This window comes from Oxyura jamaicensis, chromosome 11, assembly GCF_011077185.1.
Source record: "Oxyura jamaicensis isolate SHBP4307 breed ruddy duck chromosome 11, BPBGC_Ojam_1.0, whole genome shotgun sequence".
NCBI classification, from domain to species: Eukaryota; Metazoa; Chordata; class Aves; order Anseriformes; family Anatidae; genus Oxyura; species Oxyura jamaicensis.
In genome coordinates, this window is record NC_048903.1 from 2,299,922 (window position 1) to 2,321,821 (window position 21,900).

The 21,900-nt window shown below is 38.4% G+C and overlaps 2 protein-coding genes across 6 annotated transcripts; one reads left to right on the plus strand and one right to left on the minus strand.

The window, feature by feature from the left end:
• Window positions 1–1,290: 1,290 nt before the first annotated feature.
• Window positions 1,291–15,416, minus strand: DNAAF1 (dynein axonemal assembly factor 1). 3 transcript variants are annotated; one of them, XM_035336884.1, is made up of 14 exons: window positions 15,272–15,409; window positions 14,658–14,889; window positions 14,178–14,318; window positions 13,562–13,697; window positions 11,911–12,002; window positions 10,773–10,994; window positions 9,847–10,013; window positions 9,457–9,578; window positions 8,670–8,884; window positions 7,480–7,740; window positions 7,020–7,129; window positions 4,260–4,328; window positions 2,179–2,551; window positions 1,291–1,897 (listed from the first exon to the last, which is right to left on the minus strand). In XM_035336884.1, exons 2-14 carry the CDS (start codon window positions 14,791–14,793, stop codon window positions 1,806–1,808), a joined length of 2,136 nt encoding a protein of 711 aa, XP_035192775.1. In that variant the 5' UTR covers window positions 14,794–14,889; window positions 15,272–15,409; the 3' UTR covers window positions 1,291–1,805. The 3 variants fall into 3 exon arrangements, with proteins under 3 accessions (XP_035192775.1, XP_035192776.1, XP_035192777.1); XM_035336885.1 differs by having other exon boundaries at window positions 14,178–14,312; window positions 15,267–15,401; XM_035336886.1 differs by lacking the exon at window positions 14,658–14,889 and having other exon boundaries at window positions 14,178–14,312; window positions 15,267–15,416.
• On the plus strand, window positions 15,405–21,364 carry HSDL1 (hydroxysteroid dehydrogenase like 1). Of its 3 annotated transcripts, none has more exons than XM_035336888.1 (5): window positions 15,405–15,529; window positions 16,282–16,514; window positions 17,182–17,627; window positions 19,531–19,758; window positions 20,460–21,364. In XM_035336888.1, the coding sequence occupies exons 2-5, from the start codon at window positions 16,295–16,297 to the stop codon at window positions 20,559–20,561; spliced, it is 996 nt and encodes a 331-aa protein (XP_035192779.1). In that variant the 5' UTR covers window positions 15,405–15,529; window positions 16,282–16,294; the 3' UTR covers window positions 20,562–21,364. The 3 variants fall into 3 exon arrangements, with proteins under 3 accessions (XP_035192779.1, XP_035192780.1, XP_035192778.1); XM_035336889.1 differs by having other exon boundaries at window positions 15,448–15,559; XM_035336887.1 differs by lacking the exon at window positions 15,405–15,529 and adding an exon at window positions 15,660–15,940.
• Window positions 21,365–21,900: the final 536 nt, after the last annotated feature.

The following is a 21,900-nucleotide window of genomic DNA, read 5'->3' on the forward strand; positions in this document are numbered from 1 at the left end:
AAGCTCAAACTTCACTCTTGGAATTACTTTTTGCAAATCTTTTGTTTACAAATGGTTTATCTTTTTTGTTCATTTGTTTGTTTCAGTGTGATTTGATAATAGGCTCCTTCCTGCTTATTTCATCTTTGTAAAGTAGGGAATGTCAAGACAGGCAGTAAAAGATATGAACTTGATGTGATAGCTCAACAAGAAGATGGGTTTCCTCATTGTACTGTGAGTCTGCAGTTCACTGCTCTGCTCTCTTGGGCTCAGCAATGTGGCACTGTTGGACCAGTATCTAAAAATAGGTCACCGTTCTCTTCTCCCATCCTGACCTGGCGATGAGGCTGGCTGCGACAGGTCCCCTGTGTGATGCCCGGCACGATTTCAGCCTGTGCTGACAGAGGTGTCAAAGACACCAGCCCTGGTGCTGAGGCTCCATGTTTGAGGGGGCTCAGCACCAGCACAGGCAGTCAGGAGCCGCGCACCAGGCTACTGCACGTGCAAGCAATGCAAAAGGCAATCATGCTTAGTGAAATTGCATCCTGCACGTGCTGACCTTGCTGTTCACGCTGTGATGTAAAATCCTCTGTGCATGCACAATGTACAAATACATTTTGATAGCACTGTGGAAACAGCACAAAAATACAAAAGGCAACAGCCTCAAAGTAGGGCTTATCCATCCTTCTGTCAGAGAAGGAAAGCAGGTATTTTTTAGGACTGAGATCATAAATTTTGCTGGAATAATTTACTGCTTTATAAAGAGAAGATTCTTGTGAAGACACTTTAAGACAAACCTGTTCTCTACTTCAGAAGGGGCAGAAAAAAAAAAAAAAAAAAAAAGTGGGGTGGGGGAGCAAGGAGAAGGAAGGAGAGAGAAGCCAGTTCAGGAGTCACTGCTGTTGTCTTCCATTCTTCCATTTCACTTTGGCACAAAACTGCCACGGGAAAATAAAAGAGAAGCTAATATAAGAGAATTCATTTGGTCTGCTTATTAATAGCAAAACTGTCTACTACTGACTGGCTGGCTATTTTTATATTTGAAATCCAGATCCTGAGACGTGTATCACACAGAAAAATAAGGAAAATGGCAGACATAAGTAGATGCTTCACCACAGATTGCCCTAAAAGGTAAAAACATGTTTTCCATGCATGGATGCTATTTCCACATCTATTTTTGCATAAGCAATTATAATGTCTACGAATATTAGATTCTTAAAATATCATTAGAAGAAATCGTGATCTGTCATTGATGTCTGTGTGGTATGACATCTACTTGTGAGGTGATACAAGTTAAAAATATATCGGGTTACAAGTAGAATCTTTATTTAGTTCAAATGACAGAAACGTATTACATTATGAATTGAAACTATGTAGGTAATGAAACCATAAGATACAAACATTTCTAGAAAGATGCAAGGAAAAAGAAAGGATGTGAGAGAGTGGAATTTAACCTTAAAACACTATTGCCCTCATTTTCAGTGGTAGTAAATGCTCCCAGCTGCTCTGAAGAGGCGAGGGATTTCTAGCACTTTTGTCAATGGGAACACAAGGCACTTGTTACCTGCACGTTACAGAGGGTTATGTGCTGCTTTCATGCTGGCATCACCATATGTTCTGCCCTGAAGGTCATATGTTGGAGGCTGCATTGCCTCTGACTGAAACACTGAAGTCTTCATGGTGAAGGCAGTGGTTTTTTTATACCACAAAGTGTTACGTCAGTTTTAACTGATGGTCCCACTGCTGAACTTTGCATTTGAACAACTTTAAGCAGTCAGGCAGGCACAATGTTCCAGATTTGGTTTGTTTTATTCAAAGTGATTAATCTAATCCCTTCTTACTGACTTGTCATCTTGTGGTTCATGAGGACACTCTTTGCCTTCAGCCAGGGTCTGTACTTCTCCATCACTGCCATTCCCTGTTAAAAGGCAAGTGAAAGGCAAGTGAAACTCACTGGTAGTCTTTAATACTGGAAAAAGAAATGTAGAGCCCAATTTAAATGATACAAAGCAAGATATTCTGTGAAAAAAAATAAATAAATTAATTCTTAATTTATTAGGCTTCCCACATAAATAAAAGTTGTTAACTAACACAGTAGATTTTAAAGCTTTTTGACAAGAGCTCAACAAATCCTTTATTTTGGTATATGTATGTCACCTGCCTTTTACTCTGTGATTAATTGTATTGCTGTAATCTTACCAGGGCAAGGAACTGTAATCTTGCTGTCCCCTTCCCACAGGCTTGGGTCATCTGGTTGATTGCAGACTGATGACAAGAGTAGTTTTTCAGTAGGTTCAGAGATAACCTCTTGTATCAAGGCTTTCCGGGGGTTAGCTTGTTTGTCTTTGGTCTCCAAGTATCTTCCTGAATTAGAGGGCTCCATAAATAAACCTTCAGCAAAGGGTCTTAGGCGTTCATTTTCTTGTGCTTTATGTGTCTTAGACATGTTTGAAAAAATTGTTGTTGGAACTTCTCCTACTGAATGCTCAAATGTGGTTTTAGCGTTTTCCTCTAAGGCAGAATCGCTGTCATTTGTCATTTCAGAAATTATTTCAATATTTGGGTGACGTTGCTGTAAAGGCAGAAAATGTATTTGTAAATATATCCTTCTAGGTATAACAAATGAAAGATAGGTAACTATCTCCTGAATCCGTACAATTGTCATCCCTGATGTGCTTTTCTCCCAAAATGTATGGAAGATCTGCTTCACACCCACAGTTCTTCTTCTTTGCAGATTGATCTTGGGTTAACTGCATGGCAGACATTAGCCATGAGCTGACCATGAACTACTAACAGTTCAAAAAAGAAAAAAAAAAAAAAAAGGAATATTTCAGCAATTCAGCCATGTGTAGCCTCTAATTCTTTTTTTGATCATTTTATCAAAATGAGTACAAGCATATTTTAAAAAAAAGACAGCCATCATAATTGTGTAGACTAGATCAGAGAGTAGTCTGGCCCTTTGATGTACAACTTACGGGGTAATTTCGATCCAACCCGAAAAAAAAAATTATTTTTATATCAGACAAAATAAAAACAAAGCCCCTGTTTCCCAAAACCACATGCTTCAAGAGCAAGTCACTGACGAGGGCAAGAGGATTCACGGGCTCAGATGTATTATTTTACCTTTGTCACAGCAGGAATTTAACCTTGACTGTTCTACTGCTCAGGAAATGCCCTTAACTAGGAGGCTACAGGAATTCAAGGCTGGATTTCTGCTAAAGAACCAATGGTATTTCATATAAAGTGGAAGGTTTGGGCAACACGACCAAGACTGAGAGGCTGACATTTCACCACTGTGACTGACATTTACATTCTCATCTTCCAGGATCTCTCACAAACTAGTGCCGTTTTTAAAATATTACTTACCAGACTCTACCCAGTATCTAATCTAGTATCTAATCTGACTTCATTTAAGAACCAAACACCCTTAGGAGCGTGAGAGGTGCTAACACACATTCCTTTATTAATCCTCTTTGTTCCCTGCCCTATTCCTTCTCATCTTCTAAGTGGAAGCTTTGTTGGCCAAGACATTTTGCAACATTTTTGTGAGACTGTGACCAGATGAGCAAATAAAACCCATGCCTTACACAAATGGACTGTAGGAAAACTTTACAAGTTCCTCCAAGCTGTTGCAAAAATGTGTACTGTATCAGCCTGTCTCCAGCAGGGCAAGAATGAGCCATCAGCAACACTAGAATCAAAGCTGTCCTTTTAATCTTTTTTTTTTTTCTTTTTTTTTTCTTTTTCCTCTTTTGTTTCTGTTTATAGTCTTGTCTAGCAGCTTAGTCTGAGTGTAGCACGATGCTATTGGGGGCATGAACCAGAGGGGCTGGAATGCATTGTATATCAGTAGTATTAAGCGAAGCAGAGGAGTTTTGGTCCCTGTATTTTCAGTTGAAAAGTCTGATTTTATTCAGTAGTAGGCTATTGTACTATCTAATCAGTCCTTTGCAGCATATTAGTACTAGTAAAGTATATTTTATCAGTAATCTTAATTGAAAAGCTATATACCACTAAGAAGTTAATTTTATTTAACTGTTGCATTAATTGACCTTAGTTTTTCATTCTCCTATTTTTACAATGCAAAAATATATATAAAAAAATCAAATTGAAAGAAGATTTACAACTGGATATACAAGATCTGATGAAACATCTATTTTAGTTTATAAGTGCACAACAGATTGTATCTTCCAAGACAGCATTTCACAACTCAGATTGCCCTTATTTCGCAAAACATTCATAAGGGAAGCTTCGTCACTGGAATTAGTTAAGAATCTTACCTTTTGAACAAAGATTTCCTCTTCTGGGGGAAATTCATTTACATCTATATCTTCTAAATCAGGCAGTTCCTGAAGACAGTCACAAAACCAGTGGGAAAAGTTAGCTCTAATCAATAAAATATGTCATACCTATCTCACTGGGGAGCTTTTTCAACACAATACTTTTCCAGATAGGAGGCCACAACTAGAAATACTGGACTGTCATCTTCTCCACGATGACAGCTTTCTCTGTTAAGCATATGTGGGAAAAGTACAATTCATCTGTCTCCAGAAATAGTAGATGAGAAGGCAATAACCTTGGAATGGTCTTTTATACTCTGCTGTGTGACTAGGAGGTTAAAAACAACAACAACAAAAGGAAGGAAGGAAGGAAAATGGATAAACAAAAAAACACTACAAAGATTCTAAAAGGAGATGTGGTTTATGTCTCTTAGCTGTTTATTACTCATTCAGTAGACTTAATCTCAACTGTAATCCAACTTTATGGGTAACAGCCAAAATAAGATCTGCCATCTATTTGAAACAATTTATCAGTAAATTCTGATAATCTAAACACAACTGTAAAACAAATAGTGTTTTTATTGTGGAAGCCTTGTAATTAAGGAAGTGGAACAGTAAACTTGCTGAGAATTGTTTTTCCTTGGACAAGCCCAATAATTTCATGTTTACATTAAAAAATATTATCTAAGACAAATGCAAGTTACTGACATGAAAGGAAAAATGGGGGTGGAAATACAAAATTACAAGTAGAATGTAATACCTCTTTGGCAAATTTTTAATGCAGGCTAATACTGGTAAAAGCATCTCCTTTAGTAAGGTGTTTTTAGAGCTCACCGGTTTTGTGTAGCAAGTTGCTTGGCATAGCAGCATCGGGAACATCTAATCTGTACATTTGGTGTGTGAAGACTATTACAGAATTAAAATCAACAAATCAAACATGTTTTCTGACGTGGCTGTGTCTAGTGCAGCATGTCCTGAATTCACATACTTTTATAAGAGTACAATGAAAAATGTATGAGTTAAGATTTGCAGACTAACATTAATGAGCAGAATTTGATGTAAATAGGGACGTGAAATAGCTGTTAATTTCGTTGGTGAAAGTTATCCTGGTTTAGGTACACGGTATGTAGCTCAACCACTGCCAAGGATCATGCACAAAAACCAGTTCTTGCATGTTTGGCTTGTTTCTGCTTGACAGAGGGATGTCATAACCACTGCATTACAAATCCTCCTCCACTCTTCTCCCTTATATTACTACTGAGACCATCTACAGGCTCGAGGATACGAACACTGACTACAGTGCTGCTTCCGAGCTTCTCACTAACAGCATCTTCTCGGCCAATCCCCACCATGTCAATGCTAGCTGTCTCCGGAAAATCTGCAGCAGTGTAAGTATTGGAGGCTGTTGCCAGCAGCTAAACATCATTACTAAACATCAGTTGGAGAAGAGAGTAGCACAGAACACTGAAGTGTGTATTAGTATGTGATTTTTTTAATTTTATCCTTCTTGTTTAATTTTATCCTTAATTTTATCCTTAGAATATTCACAGGTCTTTAGTGTTGAAAGAAACCCCATGTACATATGCTGAAGAGTTCTTTTTATACTATGTTACACAGTGGTGCCATACAGCATGAAGAAAAAAAAATCCACTGAATCTTTGAGATCTTCACCTTGTGGGGACCTACAGGATTGCTATGTATTTAAAGCTTTTGTTTCAGCCCTGCAAGATTTATTTGAAAAATAATATTGTATGTACTTAGAGCTGCTGCCAGTTCTCTCCACTGTCCTTGTTAAACTGATTATTAAAAATAGCTGAACAGGAAGATGCAGCAATGCAATAAGCCCTCTACTAAAGCAGTGAGTTGGGTCCTTCAATAATAGGATGGATTTTTTTCCCGGGAAATTAAGGACATAGAAAAGATAGAATTGATCTTTTTAAAACATTCCAGTAAGAATTTAGTTAACGGTCTCTGTATTAGGGATCAAAGAGTATATTAAATGCTCTCGAAAGTCATAAGCTCAAAAGTTTGCTGTTGTTAATTGTGTCATAATTTGACACTATCCATTTAGCAGTAGGGTTGTAATTAGAACATATCGAATAGTATTCCTTTGCACTCAAATTGTATTTTCAGTGGTATCACCCATGCCTTCATGGTTAAATGTGATTAAATGTTTAAATCATCAGATAGAAATCTTAGAAAATAGATGAGTATATTAAAAATGTCAGTCAATATATACCTGGAAAATGCAAATTCAGCATTTCTTGGTTTTATCTTGAGAACAAATTATAGTATTGAATATTGCTAGTGAGCATTTACAGTAGCTGGCTGGCTATTTCTTCCTTATGCTTTTTCCACAATCATTTACCTTTTCAAATGAATATTTCATTTGAGCTTTGCATAAAAGAACACATTTATTCACTGGATTCTTTTTATTGTGATTTCTATTTTTCAAATGTAAGCCCTCATTAACTCTCTCAACAGAGAAATCACAGAGCTAAAAGGTCAGCTTCAGGTGACCCAAAGGCCAAAGGACAAACCAGACTTTGGTAGCAGTGGTAAATCCTTTCCACATGCTGGAAATAATTGATACCCCTACAACTTTATTATTATTTTTCCTGTTTCCTTCTACTTTTCCTAACAGTGGACCTTTCTTAGAAGTCTGTCCATAGCTTTATTTAGCTAGGATGTTACAGGAATTAATTTGGGAGTTGACAATACCCAAATCTTAATTTCTCAAAATCTGAATCTAATACATACATCAAGATGAAGTTTCTCTGGTGTCTCTGGTTTGATCTGTTCGATTTCAGCATATTCATCCAGTTCAGGAACTATGGGCCTTTCGGTACTTGTATTCTCTCTGGGTTGATCTGAAGAATAAAAAATAACTAGTTGCAGAAAACTAACTGCATAAAAGGCTTTCTATGTTGCAACACTGTAGAACCAGACTGCTAGGGATCTGACTACTGCTGCAGAATCAACTGCTGAATCCAGTGCTTTGTCTATCCATAGTCATCTTTGTCTCCCTTAAAGTTTATAAATCACTATTTGCACTTTTTAATGATGTATTGGAAATCTAATGGGACATTCTTAGCTATGAATCAGCTGTTTTGAATCACAGCAGAGGGGAGCTAAACTGAGACAGAGTTTAGCTTATAATCTGTACTTCCCCAGTTTGGTTTCATTCTTCAACAGTGAAGAATGTATACAGATACATTACCATCTAGCTCCTTGTTGAAGTTTAAGTGTTTGTACGAACTCAACTTGTGTGCATCTTCTTGAATTCTTGCAGGAATACTTCCAGGTGGGAAGTCTGTGTTATCTCCCCTGTCTGGTACGAGTGTTATCACTTCCTCATGAGCATCAACACTTTTCTTTCTAAATTTCTCAGTCTTCTCTTGAGTTTCTTGCTCTTCTGATAGATTTGATGTCTCTGATGTATTACAGTTTCCATCATTGTTATCTGAATTTGCAGATCCTCCTACAGAAGAAATGAATTCACTGAAACTGCTGAGTTAACTTGCCATTGCTTATTCTAGATATCCAAACTGTACATGGTCTTAATAGCTTGGCCCAAAATATGCACCAAAAGCTCCTATTTTGAGCAGCTATTCGTGGTTCAGCAGTCCTCCTAGTAGTGCAGCAATATTTTCCCATCTCAACTCACCGGCATCTACAATTCCCCAGCAAAATCTCATCTAGAGAACACACTGTAGTAAGTAATTGTCTGGTATCTATAGTTAACCTTGAGGGGACTCACAAGTGACTACATTTAAATATGTGCTTGAGTAGTTTGATGGATCAACTGCCAAAGTTATCCTCTCCTTTACGCAATCTACTAGGTTGCTGAAAAAGTTTTACTTGATCGTCAACTGTTTGACTTCAGAGCCTGTGAAATGCCAAAATGCACCACACAAATACTCTTCTGCACTGTAGCACTTCTTTGTTATTGTCTTCAGTCTTGTTTATCCTGAAACATGCATACTGTTCTAGAAAAGGCTAGGCTGGGGATTACTATTGGTCATGACTTTATGCCATCTTGAATAATGTGACAGGAGAATTTCTGGCATAAAAAAGGGCAGTAAGTCAAGGCAGGAATACGTGCTGGAACCGCTACTGCCCTGACTAGCACCTGGTTGCTCTGGTGTAGAGCACAACGGCTTGAAAAGCCGAGACGGAAAGTGGTTTGCTATTGTTTTGTTTGTCTTATCAGCAGTGAGAAAGGCAATGATTGCTTAAAAACTTGCTGGTTAATCTAAAATGCAGTAAGATTAATAAAGTAGTTACTATGGGAAGATTCGTAAGTACATTTCAAAAATTGCTTGTTTCTGAATAGGTGGGAACTATTAATTTATTGTAAACATTCAAATAAAAGCAGACACAAACTATTCCAAAATACTAACCACAAACCTTCTAGGGTGGCTGTTGCATCTTCGTTTCCACATTTTGCACCTGCATCTCTTTCTTCCATATACTTTTGTCTTTTCTTTTCCTCTGCTTTTTGCCTGATTGCTGCTAAAGCATCGATGCTATCTTGGATTTTTTTTCTCTCTCTGGTTTCCCATTTTTCCCTTTCTGCTTTCTCAGCTTCAAGCCCTCCAACAGCCCAGGCTTCTGCACAGGCTCTAATGAAAACAAAACAGCTCACTGCAATATAGTCATAAAAGCTTCTCTCTCTAACAAAAGAGAAATTTGAAATAGTTTGAAGCAGCATAAAGTATCGTCAACAGAAAAACAAGCAAACAAACAAACAAAAACACAACAAACCATCAGATAGCAATACCAATCCCTTATGCAACAGGGCTATCTTATCTTGCATGTGGAACTGCAACAAAAGAAACAAAGATATCCAAATGCCAGTGATTACAACACCAAAGATCCATCAAGACTGCTGATCGTGGCTCTGCTTTCCCTGACACCTATTCAGTTTCTGTTGAAATCAGGATTTGCTTGTGGCCCACAGACTTTGCATAAAACAATTCTGTTCAATAATTAATTATCATTTGGAAAAAAAATGCTTAGTTTCTTTTACGTATGTAGATCTCTGTAGTATAATTCTATTGTAATGAAAGTTACCCACCCTCAATATATTTTACCAGTCAGTCTTCCTTTCCTTGCATGACAATATTGCTAAAAACTGGATGTAGGTTCATTAGTATTTGAGCCTTACTGCTGTGTAAAGATGTCTGTTTCTTACCTATCCTTTGGGAAAACTGGTCTGTCATCCAGGTATGTTAGCTGTTTTAGTCGAACAGTAAGTGTTTTTCTATAATTAGTGATTTTCTTGATCACTTGGTTTCCCATTAAATTCAGCACACGCTAGAGAAACAAAGGAAAGAAATTCCAAAGTTCAGTTTCAAAAAACTAACAAAAACACACACAATAACTTGGATATGCACTTTCCCTATCATTTCAAAAGCAAGTGGTAAATAGAACATCCTGGTTGTTACAGGTAATCTACTAAAAAACTAAACAAGTTTAATAACATTTTAGGCGAGGAGCCCTTATGCACTGGACTACCTGACAAAGCTTTTTAATAGTATTCACACATATACATGATACAAACCCTCAGCTGTATTCAGCTTACCAAATTAGGCATTGCTTCCAGAATAGTTATAATATTTGGATCACTTAAGTTGTTGTGGGAAAGATCGAGAACAGAAATACTTGGGCATTCTTGCAAGTGCTGTATGTCTTCCACTGTTTCTAACTTGTTGTGAGCAATCTGCAGGGTGTTCAGAACTTTCAGACAAGCTGTCAGACAAGAACAGAGCAATGAAAGAAAAGGTAAGAGTCACTGTTTCACAGTGATTTTCTGGAGCAAGTAGAATACTGCACTTTCAACATCATTGTTTATATTGAATTCTGGGGAGCTTTTTCTGTATTTGTTGTTCTGCTTATACGTACTTTTTGGCTATGCCTCCACAGATCCTTTCTTCAACTCAAGAAATAGTTGTTTGTTTTAAGGATGGTTGGTTGTTTTCACTTCACCTTTTGAACTAGTCAGTTACACAAAAGCAAGAGCTTCTGTTTCAAATTACCCTTAATGTACACAAATGGTAATATAGAGGATTTTTTTCTTTAATTTTCTGCTGAAAACAGAATAAATCCTTTCAACAGACATAAAGGATTTGGTAATCATGTCTGCAACTGCCAAAGCACATCCTAACTGTAAAGTAAATGGTGAAAACTGGATTGTCAGCCTCTCTGCAAAACAGCTAAGTACTGAGATGGTATTATGAAGCAAGGAAATACTATATTGTTCTGAGTATCTGCATTTAAGGAGTTATTATATGTTTTCTCATCTACGTATCTATAAGCTGCATAGTACATAGGTCTGACTTCAATGGAAACCCTGTGGACTTTGGTATTAAGATAGTGTGCAACATTTTAACATGATTTAAAAAAAATCTTAAATCTACTGCCACTAATAGTAACTGTCAAAGCTTAGCTTCTTATAATTTAAATATTAGCTCCTTATAAGTTAAAATATCTTGCACCAACAGTTCTTACAGAGATTCTCAATGGTCTTGACATAGTTGTTACTGATGTTGAGGGAATCCAGCTTTTCTAAGGATTCAAGATTTTCAATTCTGTTAATTAAATTGAGTTGCAAATAGAGGCAGCGCAACTCTGTCAGAGCCTCCAAATTCTCTATTTTTCTTAAGCCATTGCATTCCAGCCATAAACACCTCAATCCGGTATACTCTTCAAGGTTCTCCAGTCGGTCAAATCCTGCAGAGAAAGATATTTCAAAATGAAATTGTACTGGCTAAAAATAAGTCTTTGGAAAAATATATTTATTTAATGTATTTACATCAGTGCTGCTGAAACAGCCTCTGACTGGTTATATTCAAATTGATGGCAATATTTCTGCTGATTTAATTGGTCCATAAAGGGAGAAAATATACCTATAAGGTACCTATTTAGGTCTGTACCTTGCACAGTCCTCTAGATCCTCAATAAATAATGAGAAAATAGCAAACAGAAGGCTAAATGTAGAAGGTAGGTCTAGCATGCTGTATTTAAAACATTTCTTATGCTATCATGAATAATCAGGATTTGGACTCAATGATCCTTACGGGTCCCTTCCAACTGGGAATATTCTATGCTCTTGCAGTATAAAGCAGAAAACCTGCTCAAAGATCAGAACTGGATGATCCATGTTCATTCTAGCAACTGCTCTTTCTTTCAGTAGTATTTGAGAACATGCAGTGTGTTTACTGTTTGTTTTCTTCCTGATCATTTTTATGTCTCAAAAGCTAATTAAAAACGTTATACAAGCACATTTAAAAAGAAAAAAATGCATATATTTTCTTCTGAATGCAACCTAGACCAGCGTGTTATTATACTTAATTTTAGAGGCTACTGTTTTGAAAAAATAGTCTTTCTTGATTGCTATTGATCCTTTGAATGAGCCGATTCCTATTGATCCTTTGAATGAGCCCCCAAAATTAGGTCTATAATCAGTTCACTTATCTACCTTCATATTGACTTATTTTGTTTCAAAATTACATTGTTTTATCAAATTAAATAATGTTTCTAATTTAAAAGAATGTTTTATACCATACCTCAGTTAGCCATAAACCAGATTCCCTGCTAGAATACTATTTAAGAATGATAAATCTATACAGTCTTGTCCACACCTTACCTTTATAATGCAAGTAAAGTATATCATTTAAGGATGGGGTCAAGTACAATTTCTGCTGCTTACAAATGTCTCGCAGAATCTTTTTTGTCATTCTAAAATAACAATAGGAAGCAGAAACAAACAAAATGTTTTTCAGTGCACATTCTGAAATCTTTGTTTATTAAACACATTCTAATGCAACATAATTAATAGCTCTTTTATGCAAGAATAATAGCTACATTTATTTTCCATTTCTCAATCTCATATTAATGAATCGAACTTTGCATTTACGGCCATAAATATTTGTCAGACAAAATCTTACAACAGTAAGATTTTCTTGGCAAGAAAATATTTTCAAAATGGACAAGAAAAAAAAAAAAAAAGAATAAAAGCAGTGAAGGTGTACCTTTCTTTCCTTTTTTTTTTTTTTTAATTATTTTATTTTAAATATTGTTACTTACCACACGGAAAACCTTGATACTGCTAAGGAACCAAAACTCTAATACAGTCATCTAACTAGTCAATTGAGTTCTTGAGGCAATATAAAAAATGATTGTCAGCCAGTTACTGCTCCATAAATCTTGAAGTTTATAAACTTTAAACCAAATCTCTAAATATGTACCCTTTTCTTGCATTGTGAGCCCAGGTACATTATTGAATGCTATGTAGTTGCAATGTATTACACTGACTTTCATTGTGCTACTTACAGTAGCACTTAATCAAATTATCAGCATCCTCAGGCAATTACAGGATCACAAAATGTATTCCATAAGAACACTAATTATCTTATGTGCAGTTGTTGCTCTCTGACATCATTCTTCATAAGAATTTAATTTTGAAGTGTGCCAACATGATTAGCCTGTGATGATGAAGTTTCCTGTGTCTACGGAGTCCGATCTGCTTCCTTATAACTCAGAGAGAGTCTTTCCCTTGGCTTTAAAGGACTCCAACTGTTTCCTATAGAACAGGCGTGTTAAAGCCAGCAGCAACATAAACTTCCTTGGGGAAGTTTCCCTAACATATAAGCAGGTACAAGAATGGACGGTTACTCTTCATTGCTCCTTACGTATCATTGCAAATCTAGACCATGTCCCCAGACTTTCAGCATTGTCACAAAATAGTATGAAACGTTTTTTAATTTTATTGCAGGTAAATGTGCTTACTTGGAGAAAACAAGAGAATAATCCCATTTCACATTAATGAACAGCCATCACAGCCTATGCTGTTTTAGTCTGGATCAAAATTAGAGTGAGAGCTTACAAAGGAGCTGTACCTTATTGTTATCTGTCTGAGGTACCTCAGAATTCCCTCTAATAAAAATTATCTTGACAACCGTCACATTTACATTGAGATGAATTAATACAATGCACTGTCTGAATTCATACTGAGAAATGGTCAAATCCAAAAAAAAAGACCTCCACAAGAGTTTGCACAATTTTGTTCAGATCCATTAAATAGACATCATATATTTAAAAGGCAGTTTGCTACTGTGGCCATAAAAAAAAGCAGTACAGATACTAGAAATACCAACAATTCCTGATTTATTGATTAGTCTCAAGTTGATCTTCAAAATAATTCTCCTGAGGTAAGATTAATATGTAAAATAGTGAAACTCTTATTGACTTCAATTATGCCAAAATTTACATAAAAACCATCACTAACAATATATTACCTTACACAGCCCCCTTTTTCTTCTGTCCTTTGACTGAATGAGCTGGTTAGTGACTTGTGATCACCATCTGATTTTTGTTCATTCTGTTGATCTGTTCTGGACATACAGTTGAAGCCTTTCTCTTGAGTTTTAACATCTTTATTGTAAGTAAAAAAACAAGTAGCAGTTCAACAACATAAGTTGGGGAAAAAGTATCATGTTTCCAATTACTTCAGAGAAATACCAGAGAACACTGAATATGAATTTCAAGAAAAGATGTGTTATAACCATGACATTTGCTGATCTTTTTAATGAAGGGAAGCTTAACTTTCTATAGAATGTAAGTAGTAAAACAACTAGTAGCAAAATAAACTGTTGAAGTATTGCATTTGTTTAGATCCGGAAGTCAGGTAGTACCCACTAGTCTTAAGAAGGATTATTGCAACGTATAATTATAATAAAGTACTGGCACCAGTGCTCTTATGGTCTTAGACATCTACAGAGTATTACATTTAATTAACAATAATTTGAGTTTAAGATGACTGCTAAATTTGCATATATAGAGACCATGATAATGGGTGTATCTGAGTCATGGCAAACACTGTTTTGTTTTTTTTTCTAGTTCCCACAAAGTTACCTTTTTGCGCTCTTTCGAGGATGTCTCCAGTGCAGTACTCATTCAAATTCTCTTTAGACTGTGTTTGAGTAATTGCATTTTCAATAGTCTTCTCTTCAGATTCTTGCTCTTCACTGTCTAGTTGTGCTCGTAGTCCTGACACTTAAAAAGAGGCAGTGCAAACAAAATGATCGTACCAGGTCATTTACATATGGCTGTAATTAAAACTTCTAGAGGTCAGGCTAGATGTATGACGGCATTACAAAAGGTATACCTCCAGAAAAAGAAAATTAAAGAAACTGAAAAAAAAAAAGTCACAGGAAGGTAGGTAACAGAGGTAATTCTCAGTTCCAGCAAGTTTTTCAGTGACTTTAGTGGGAGAAAGAATAAACTCATGTTGTATCCAGATGAATTACAAGACTTGATATCTACCATTGAGGTTGACTCCATTCTCTAAATGTTCCCTAAATTCACCGTAGCAAGCCAAGTGGAAGAGCTCACCTGTGCTGACAGAATTTCCTTCGTTTTCTGTGGGGGTCACATCATTCCCAGCGCTGGTCAGAGGCTCTCCTGCCACCCCTTGGGCAACGATCTCCCCTCCAAGGCCTGTGTCCAAGTCTCCATTTTGTGATTGCATTTTAGGACATGTGATTTAGACAAAATCAAGTCAAGTCAGTGTTTGATTTACAATCCAACTGCCGGACAAGCTGTCTAAAGGCTTTAGCAGGGGAACCTGTTATAAATAAAAGACCAGTACAAGGAGATTATCCAGCCTGCCCAGCAGCAACCTCTCACTGTGGAGGCCCCGAAAGACACATGCCTCAGAGCAGGGAAGACCCCAAAACACAGTGAAGACCGCAAAACACAGTGAAGACCGCAAAACACAGTGAAGACCCCAAAACACAGTGAAAGCCTCAAAAGCGGAGCAAGTTGCTTTTTTCCTCTCGGCTGGCAAGCCGAGGGGGCAGGGATGCTTTTCCTCCACCACACCACCTTGCACCACCTGCCAGCGAGCTGTCATCTGGCGAGGACTGCGGCTGCTGTTACAATTCACCCCCAATGTCCCTGAGATCAGAGAAGACCTCAAATTAAACCCCCACTTCCCTTTACCAGACCCCAAAACCCGACTTGGGATGCCGGGCCGGGGATTCGAACCTGGAACCAATGGGATCTGCTGAGGAACGGGCGGCAGCGCGCTCCCCGCCCCAACCGCCGCTGTCGCCATGGCGACGCCGCGCAGGCCCAGAAGGCCCCGCGGCCTGGCCCCGGTAATGGCGGCGGGGTCGGCTGAGGGAGAGGCCGATAGAGAGGCGGCCCCTGAGGGAGGCGGCTCTTAAGGGAGGCGGCCCCGGCGGGCAGGCCGTGGTCTGGGGGTTGGTTTCTCTCCGGTGCAGCCCGTTAGGGTCGGTCGGGGAGCGTGGGGGCCCGGGGTGCTGCGGGGAGGAGCGCGGTGCGTGTGGGGATACTGCGGTGGCAGCATGGGGGTGCGTGTTTTGAAGTGTATTTAACTGCTAAAAGCGCCGTGATGTGCGTGAAAGGCCAGGAAAGGCTCCTGAGGTGTTTGGGAGGCTGGATGAGGAGGGAAGGGCCCTCAGCCTGTCTGGCTGTGCTGGGGGGAGCTTGTTGCCGTGTGCTGAGCTCTCCCCTGCTGCTTATCCCCACTTTTGTAGGTGATTTTAGTGGTCCAAGGGTAGTTTTTGCACGTTGAGCTTCCCTTATCCGCTTGGGCTTGGATTGTGTCGTTCACGGGATTGTAGATCAATTCTTTACAGCCCAACGGATAAGTAAGTAAGCCCATAAACATAGGCTAAATGGCTGCCGTTAATGCCCTTCATGGAAACTTTGTTATATTCTCATACCTGCAGGATTTTGTGTTATTTTGTTTTAAATTACCAAGGTGTTTGTTTGCTTTTCTGGAACGTAGTGCAGATTGATTCCTAAAGATGCACTGCTTCCATTATTTCTAGTGTTGCATCACTTTTGATGGGAATGTGTTGAAAGACATTTTCTAGTTGCCACTCCCTGATGTGGCATATGACTACATATAACTGCCAAATCGCAAAGGTTTGAACAGTTTATGTGGCTGAAGAGATTATAGTTGCCTGCTTTTTCTTGTTTTCCTTAGGCTTTTGATCACCATGGCTGCAGTGGATTGTTTCTACCTCCTGTACAGAGAGATCAGTCGTTCTTGCAGCTCTTATGTAGATGCCCTGGCTTTAATTGGAGCTTGGTACACAGTCAGAAAGTGCATGACTCTTGCCTTCAACACCTACAGCATCCTTAGGCTTCACGTTGTTCCAAAGCTGGTTGGTGAGATTGATCTTGTCAAGCGGTATGGAAGATGGGCAGTGGTCACTGGTAAGAGACTGAAGCAGCGTATTTGCGTATGCTTATATAATGTGTTGTATCAGTCCTGTAAAAACTAGCTGGCTTACGTCACTGGGTGAGCCTTATGGCACAAGCTGGGGCATGTATTGTCTTGGGTTGGTGAATACGGGTTAATTTGCTTGAGCAGTGGTACTGTAGTCAGTCACGGACAGCAACGCTTGTACAGTACCTTAGTAAATTCAGGTCCTCAGTGTGTTGACTGACTGCTGGAAAAGAATGCCAGAACAACTTCTCTCAGAAATTGTAAGCTCCACCCCAAGCATGTGTAAGGGAGCGTGAGACTCCATTAGCAACCTCGGAGAGAGGTGCAGCCAACATATTATTTTTGCTATAGGATTTTCACATGTGCTCAAGTTCTTCAGTAAGGTTTAAGTCATGCACCTCTGACATCTTCTCGTAAAGGTTCTACTCTAAGCTCTCTGCTGTTGTCATAGAAATAAGAAACTTGTATGAGATGCCATTGCACAAGGTTGCTACTGACATTGTTATCTTTAGCGTTACGGTTTTGAGATCAGCATATTCAGTGCCACGTCATCTTCAGAGAAGGGAATCAAGCTGCAATTAAAAGAACTGTTGAAATAGAAGACTGCAGCTGTTCTGATTTTCACACTGCTGTTCTATTTTCTATGAATAACAGGTAGCACCGATGGTATCGGGAAGGCGTATGCTGAAGAACTGGCGAAGCGTGGTGTCAACATCATCTTAATCAGCCGAAACAAGGAGAAGCTGCAGGCTGTATCTAGAAGCATATCTGAAACATACAAAGTGGAAACAGATTTCATAGTAGCTGACTTCAGTGAGGGGCGCGAGGCTTACAAAGCCATTAAGGAGGGCCTAAAAGACAGAGAAATTGGGATCTTGGTGAATAATGTAGGACTGTTCTATACGTACCCCGACTATTTCACTAACCTGTCTGAGGACATGCTGTGGGACATGATCAACATAAATATTGCTTCTGCTAACATGATGGTGCACATTGTGCTGCCAGGCATGGTAGAGAAGAAGAGAGGTGCAATTGTGAATGTCTCGTCTGCATCCTGCTGTCAGCCCACACCAATGTTAACCATCTATGGAGCCTCAAAAGTAAGTTGGGATGTGATATTTGATGATATGCACTGAAAAGTAAAAGCATTATAGGTGTTTTTTAACATGTTCAACAAAGATATCAAAACACTTGAAAGTTTTCTAGGGATTTGCTCATGTTTCATGTATTATGCCGCACTTTTTTTCCTCCCCATTAATGGGCTTTGAGACAAAGTCCGCTATGTGGATTATGCATGAACTGCAGCAAAAGGTACTTCTAGGAGAAGTGTTATCTTCCTCAGAGGAATGATGTTCAAACCAATATTGGCAATTCTATGACCCATTGAAAGGCTGAGGAATTTCTTCTCTCTTCTGTAGCTGAAAAGTGTGCAGGGATATCTCAAGGTACTTGCAGGCTGGTTATTTGGTAGCAAGAGGTATTACAGTCATGCACAAGCTGTCACTGCAACAAGAGCTCTGGCAAAAAAACAAACAAACAAAAATAACCAACAACAGATGCTTCAGCAAATGCCAAGGGGCTAGGTGGAGCAGAAGGCTTCTTACACCTCTGTCCTGTGCCATACTTAGAATCAAAAAGAACTTTCCCATCATTTTTCTTCCTCGGGAGATCCTGACACTGCTGAATAGGATGGGATAACTAAGTGATGCTGAAGTTACCCCTGAAGCATGCAAGGGTGCACACTAGTGCTGGATAACTTGCTGCTTAATCTAACTGAGAAGCAACCAAGACAGTAAACATCTCTTCCAGACCCAGTTGTCTAAACCCAAAGTGATGATTGCTTCTGGCTGTTGGTTGCTGCCCTCTGCTGGAGCCTAACCTCCACACAGCCTTGTTCCAGGATAGGTCTTGCAAGTAGTTAGTTCCTTCTGCCTTGAGCAAAACCAACTATATTACTCCAAAGTGTAACTCCTTGTGGATTGTCTTCAGTGTGGAAAGTGGCTCAAGATTCCTGTTGCAGAGCATATGTCTCTTGGTTATGCTAAGTGTATGTAGAACTGCACTCTAAACTATGAAATGGCCTGAATGCAAAAGAACAAAATTAAACCAAAGGTCTGCTAAAATTCTTGCTTTAACCAACATCGTTAATCCAGATCCTAGATCAGCATTCTGGTTTAAAGCATGGTCTCTTTTTTTTTTTTTTTCCCTCCTGAAAAAAGCAGGTGTAAGAGCATCACTAGAAGATGCTCATCCAACAATTGGTTGGAAACCATGCTTTTTGAAAGGCTGTTGAGGATAAAAAAAAATAAAATAAAATCATTCACAAACAGAGTCTAAGATGTTCTTTCAGACCAGGCAGCACAGCTGCAGCTTCAATATGGCATTGGGGGTGCTACCCTGATAAGATTAAGAAATGTTCATTTCCCATTCTGATTCCTGTAACCTTAGTTTTCAGGCTTGTGCTTTCTCCTGTGATTTGGTAAAGTAAAATGAGATAAAGGAGATGATGCAGATGCACATGAACAAATGCATGCTTAATTTTGTGCAAGGGAGTCCCAGCAAGTAATTAACCTGGGGAAGATTGGTTGAGTGTGTAGGTCACCTGTAAATGTTTTAAAGAATGAGACTCTTTTTTTGTCCTTTTGACAGTAATTTACTTAGGAGTGTCTTCTTTAATGCCCTCAGACTGAACAATATAAAAGTTATATAAAAGTTTCTGTATTGGTTTTAGGCAGAAATTCATGGGTTGTTTGTTAATTTCACATCAGAAAGCTAAGCTGTCACTTTCTCTTGCAAGGTACTGTATTGTTTTAGGTCCCAGCAAACAAACAGCATCAATATGAATGTTGGTCAAGCTTTAGAACTGTACATTTTATGGTCTCATCTTTTAAAGCCAATGTTTCAAGTATGCTACAACTTTTCTGTGGTTTTACTAAAACACTGCAGTGAGACTTGATTGTAAAAACAAACAAAATTGAACGTCTTCTGCTTTTGTCTTCCTAGACCTACTTGGACTATTTCAGTAGAGCGCTATATTACGAATATGCCTCAAAAGGAATTTTTGTTCAGAGTTTAACCCCATTTGTCATCGCTACAAAAATGGTATCGTGCAGTAGTGTTACATCAAAGAGATCTTTCTTTGTTCCTTCTGCTGAAGAATATGCAAGTTATGCTATTTCTACCCTTGGGTTATCCAAAAGGACTCCTGGTTACTGGAAGCATTCAATAAAGGTAAGAAAATTCATCCAACTATTTAGTGCTTGTCAGCAGAAAACAAGTAAGCTGTTTTCTTCCTCAACAGTCCAAACAAAAAACATGCCACTATTCTGAAAGAGTATAGCATATACCATAAGACCTAAAGGAATTGTGCCATGTTATCTCACTAATTCTGCTTTAAAAAAATAAAATGCTCAGCCATGCTTGTTTTTAGAATGAGACAGTGAATCCAATTCCTAGCTGAAATATGCAACAGAAATGGAAAAGAGACATCATCTTATTCAAAAGCAGGGTACCTTATTGCACTTGCTGTTGCGTGTCGTGTCAAACCTATTGGCTCTATACCATCAAGTAGAGAAGAAGGAACTAAAGGAATGTGAATTACTCCAAAGTGAAGACCAGAAACAGGAGGGATTCTGGCAAGATGTGGGAATTAAAGGAAGTAGACAGCATTGCTGTTGAACAAACAAACCACTTAAATATTTATTTGAGGAACTTAACTATCATGCTGTATTCACTCCTTCCAAAAGGGCTGAATAAACTTCTGGGAGGGGGGGGGGTGGAATTTAAGGTTTAGTTGCTCATATTTGAACAGGTACTGTTGTGCTTTGAGAAACACAACATTAAGAATTTGAGAAACTGCTAAGTAGAATATATCTTAACCAGCTCCTTCCTCTTTTTTTTTTTTTTTCTTGTCTCCCTGTGTCTCTTCACAGTTTGCAATGGGTGAGCGTCTACCTGAATGGATCTGGGCATGGTTTGCACAGTACTTCTTAAGAATTATACGCAAGGAAGCTTTAACGTGCAAACTGAAATAGGAATATCTGGATGTCCAGCATAGATCAGTGCTATATTCTGATCAGAGTGCTGCAAAAATCTTACGTGAACCATGGATTTACTGTTATTTATCAATACCTTGCTAAACAAATGGTGTGTAACCTAGACATCAGAAGTCTGGATCCTCCCTGCAACTTGATGTTAAAAGCTCCTCCTCTGCATTCCTCCAGGACAAAGGCTGATCTTGTGGTGGTTAATCTCAGATCACTTTGTCTTTAAGGTAATTGTACAGGAGTGAGTATAATGGTCATTCTGACAGCGAATAACTGCCTTTTGCATAGTGCTATGTAACATCAACTTGTAATGGTGACAGGATTTGAGAATTCTCCAGCTGTGGCAGAAGTGGGCCCAAAACAAATGATGCTGTCTAAAAAGACAATCCTAGTCAACTGAATTAGGTCTCACTAATACACAGTTTTGTGGAACTTTTTTTGTCTTTTAATTGGCAGGTATTTGTGTGTTTTAAGTGCAAATGTTGGTTTTGAATTATGTTATTTGAGGTACTTCTCAAAATTGAAATGTATGGAAAGGTCATAGTGAGTTGTTTAAATGTCTGAGAAGGTCATACAGAGCTATAAATAATTTGGAAAGTAAGCTTGGTTTTCTTTCTTATTCTAAGTGAATTATTGGGATCACGCATTAACTGTTCCTTCAGCAAGCTGAAGTGTGGATGAAGAATAAAGAATGTAAAACCGTATTAGCTAAAAAAAAATGAAAAAATAAATGCTTTGATTTAAAAACAGTGGTTGGTTTCCTATGATAATAAACACATTTTGATGCTGTATTACTTTTTATTTATATATAAAAAAGGGAGTGTATATATATTTACTACAAGTCATCTGGTGTTACACTGCTTGTATTTCTTGCAGGCTCTAAATCTGAGCGCTGTCCTATCTAAAAGAAGGGTATGATTTAATACAGAATAATCTAATACTTTTTCCCATCCAGTGAGATACTCTCAGTTGAGGTGACTCAGTTTCTAAATAACTAATGACTGTTTCTAAATAACTAATTCAAAGTTGTGCCATATAAAATCTTGACTAAAACTCTTAAAAACCTTAATTCTTAATACAGTGAAACTATCCCCCCCTTTCATGCCTGTGAATGCTCTGTTGAGGTACCCAGTATAGCTGCTGGGTTGCAAAGGAAGAAAAAAGTGATTGTTGGTTTACTGTACAACTGCAGTTTTTTTGTATCAAAGGAGCTCTCTCCCTTGACATTTGTTCCTGTTGTGCTCCTGCAACCTAGCGTACTCCTTTCTGGGGGTAAGCAGGGAGAGGAGCAGGAGCAGGCACGGAGGGATCAGGGCAGGAACTTGTT

Bases quoted from the DNA above. Each gene is read 5' to 3' on its own strand.
- DNAAF1 (XM_035336884.1), bottom strand. From the start codon at position 14,793: ATGCAATCACAAAATGGAGACTTGGACACAGGCCTTGGAGGGGAGATC. The intron at 13,698-14,177 runs GTAACTTTGTGG...CTTACAATAAAG, and splicing joins CCTCGAAAGAGCGCAAAAAG to ATGTTAAAACTCAAGAGAAA. The intron at 1,898-2,178 runs GTAAGATTACAG...GCCTTTTAACAG, and splicing joins GATTACAGTTCCTTGCCCTG to GGAATGGCAGTGATGGAGAA.
- HSDL1 (XM_035336888.1), top strand. From the start codon at position 16,295: ATGGCTGCAGTGGATTGTTTCTACCTCCTGTACAGAGAGATCAGTCGT. The intron at 17,628-19,530 runs GTAAGTTGGGAT...TTGTCTTCCTAG, and splicing joins CCATCTATGGAGCCTCAAAA to ACCTACTTGGACTATTTCAG. The intron at 19,759-20,459 runs GTAAGAAAATTC...GTCTCTTCACAG, and splicing joins ACTGGAAGCATTCAATAAAG to TTTGCAATGGGTGAGCGTCT.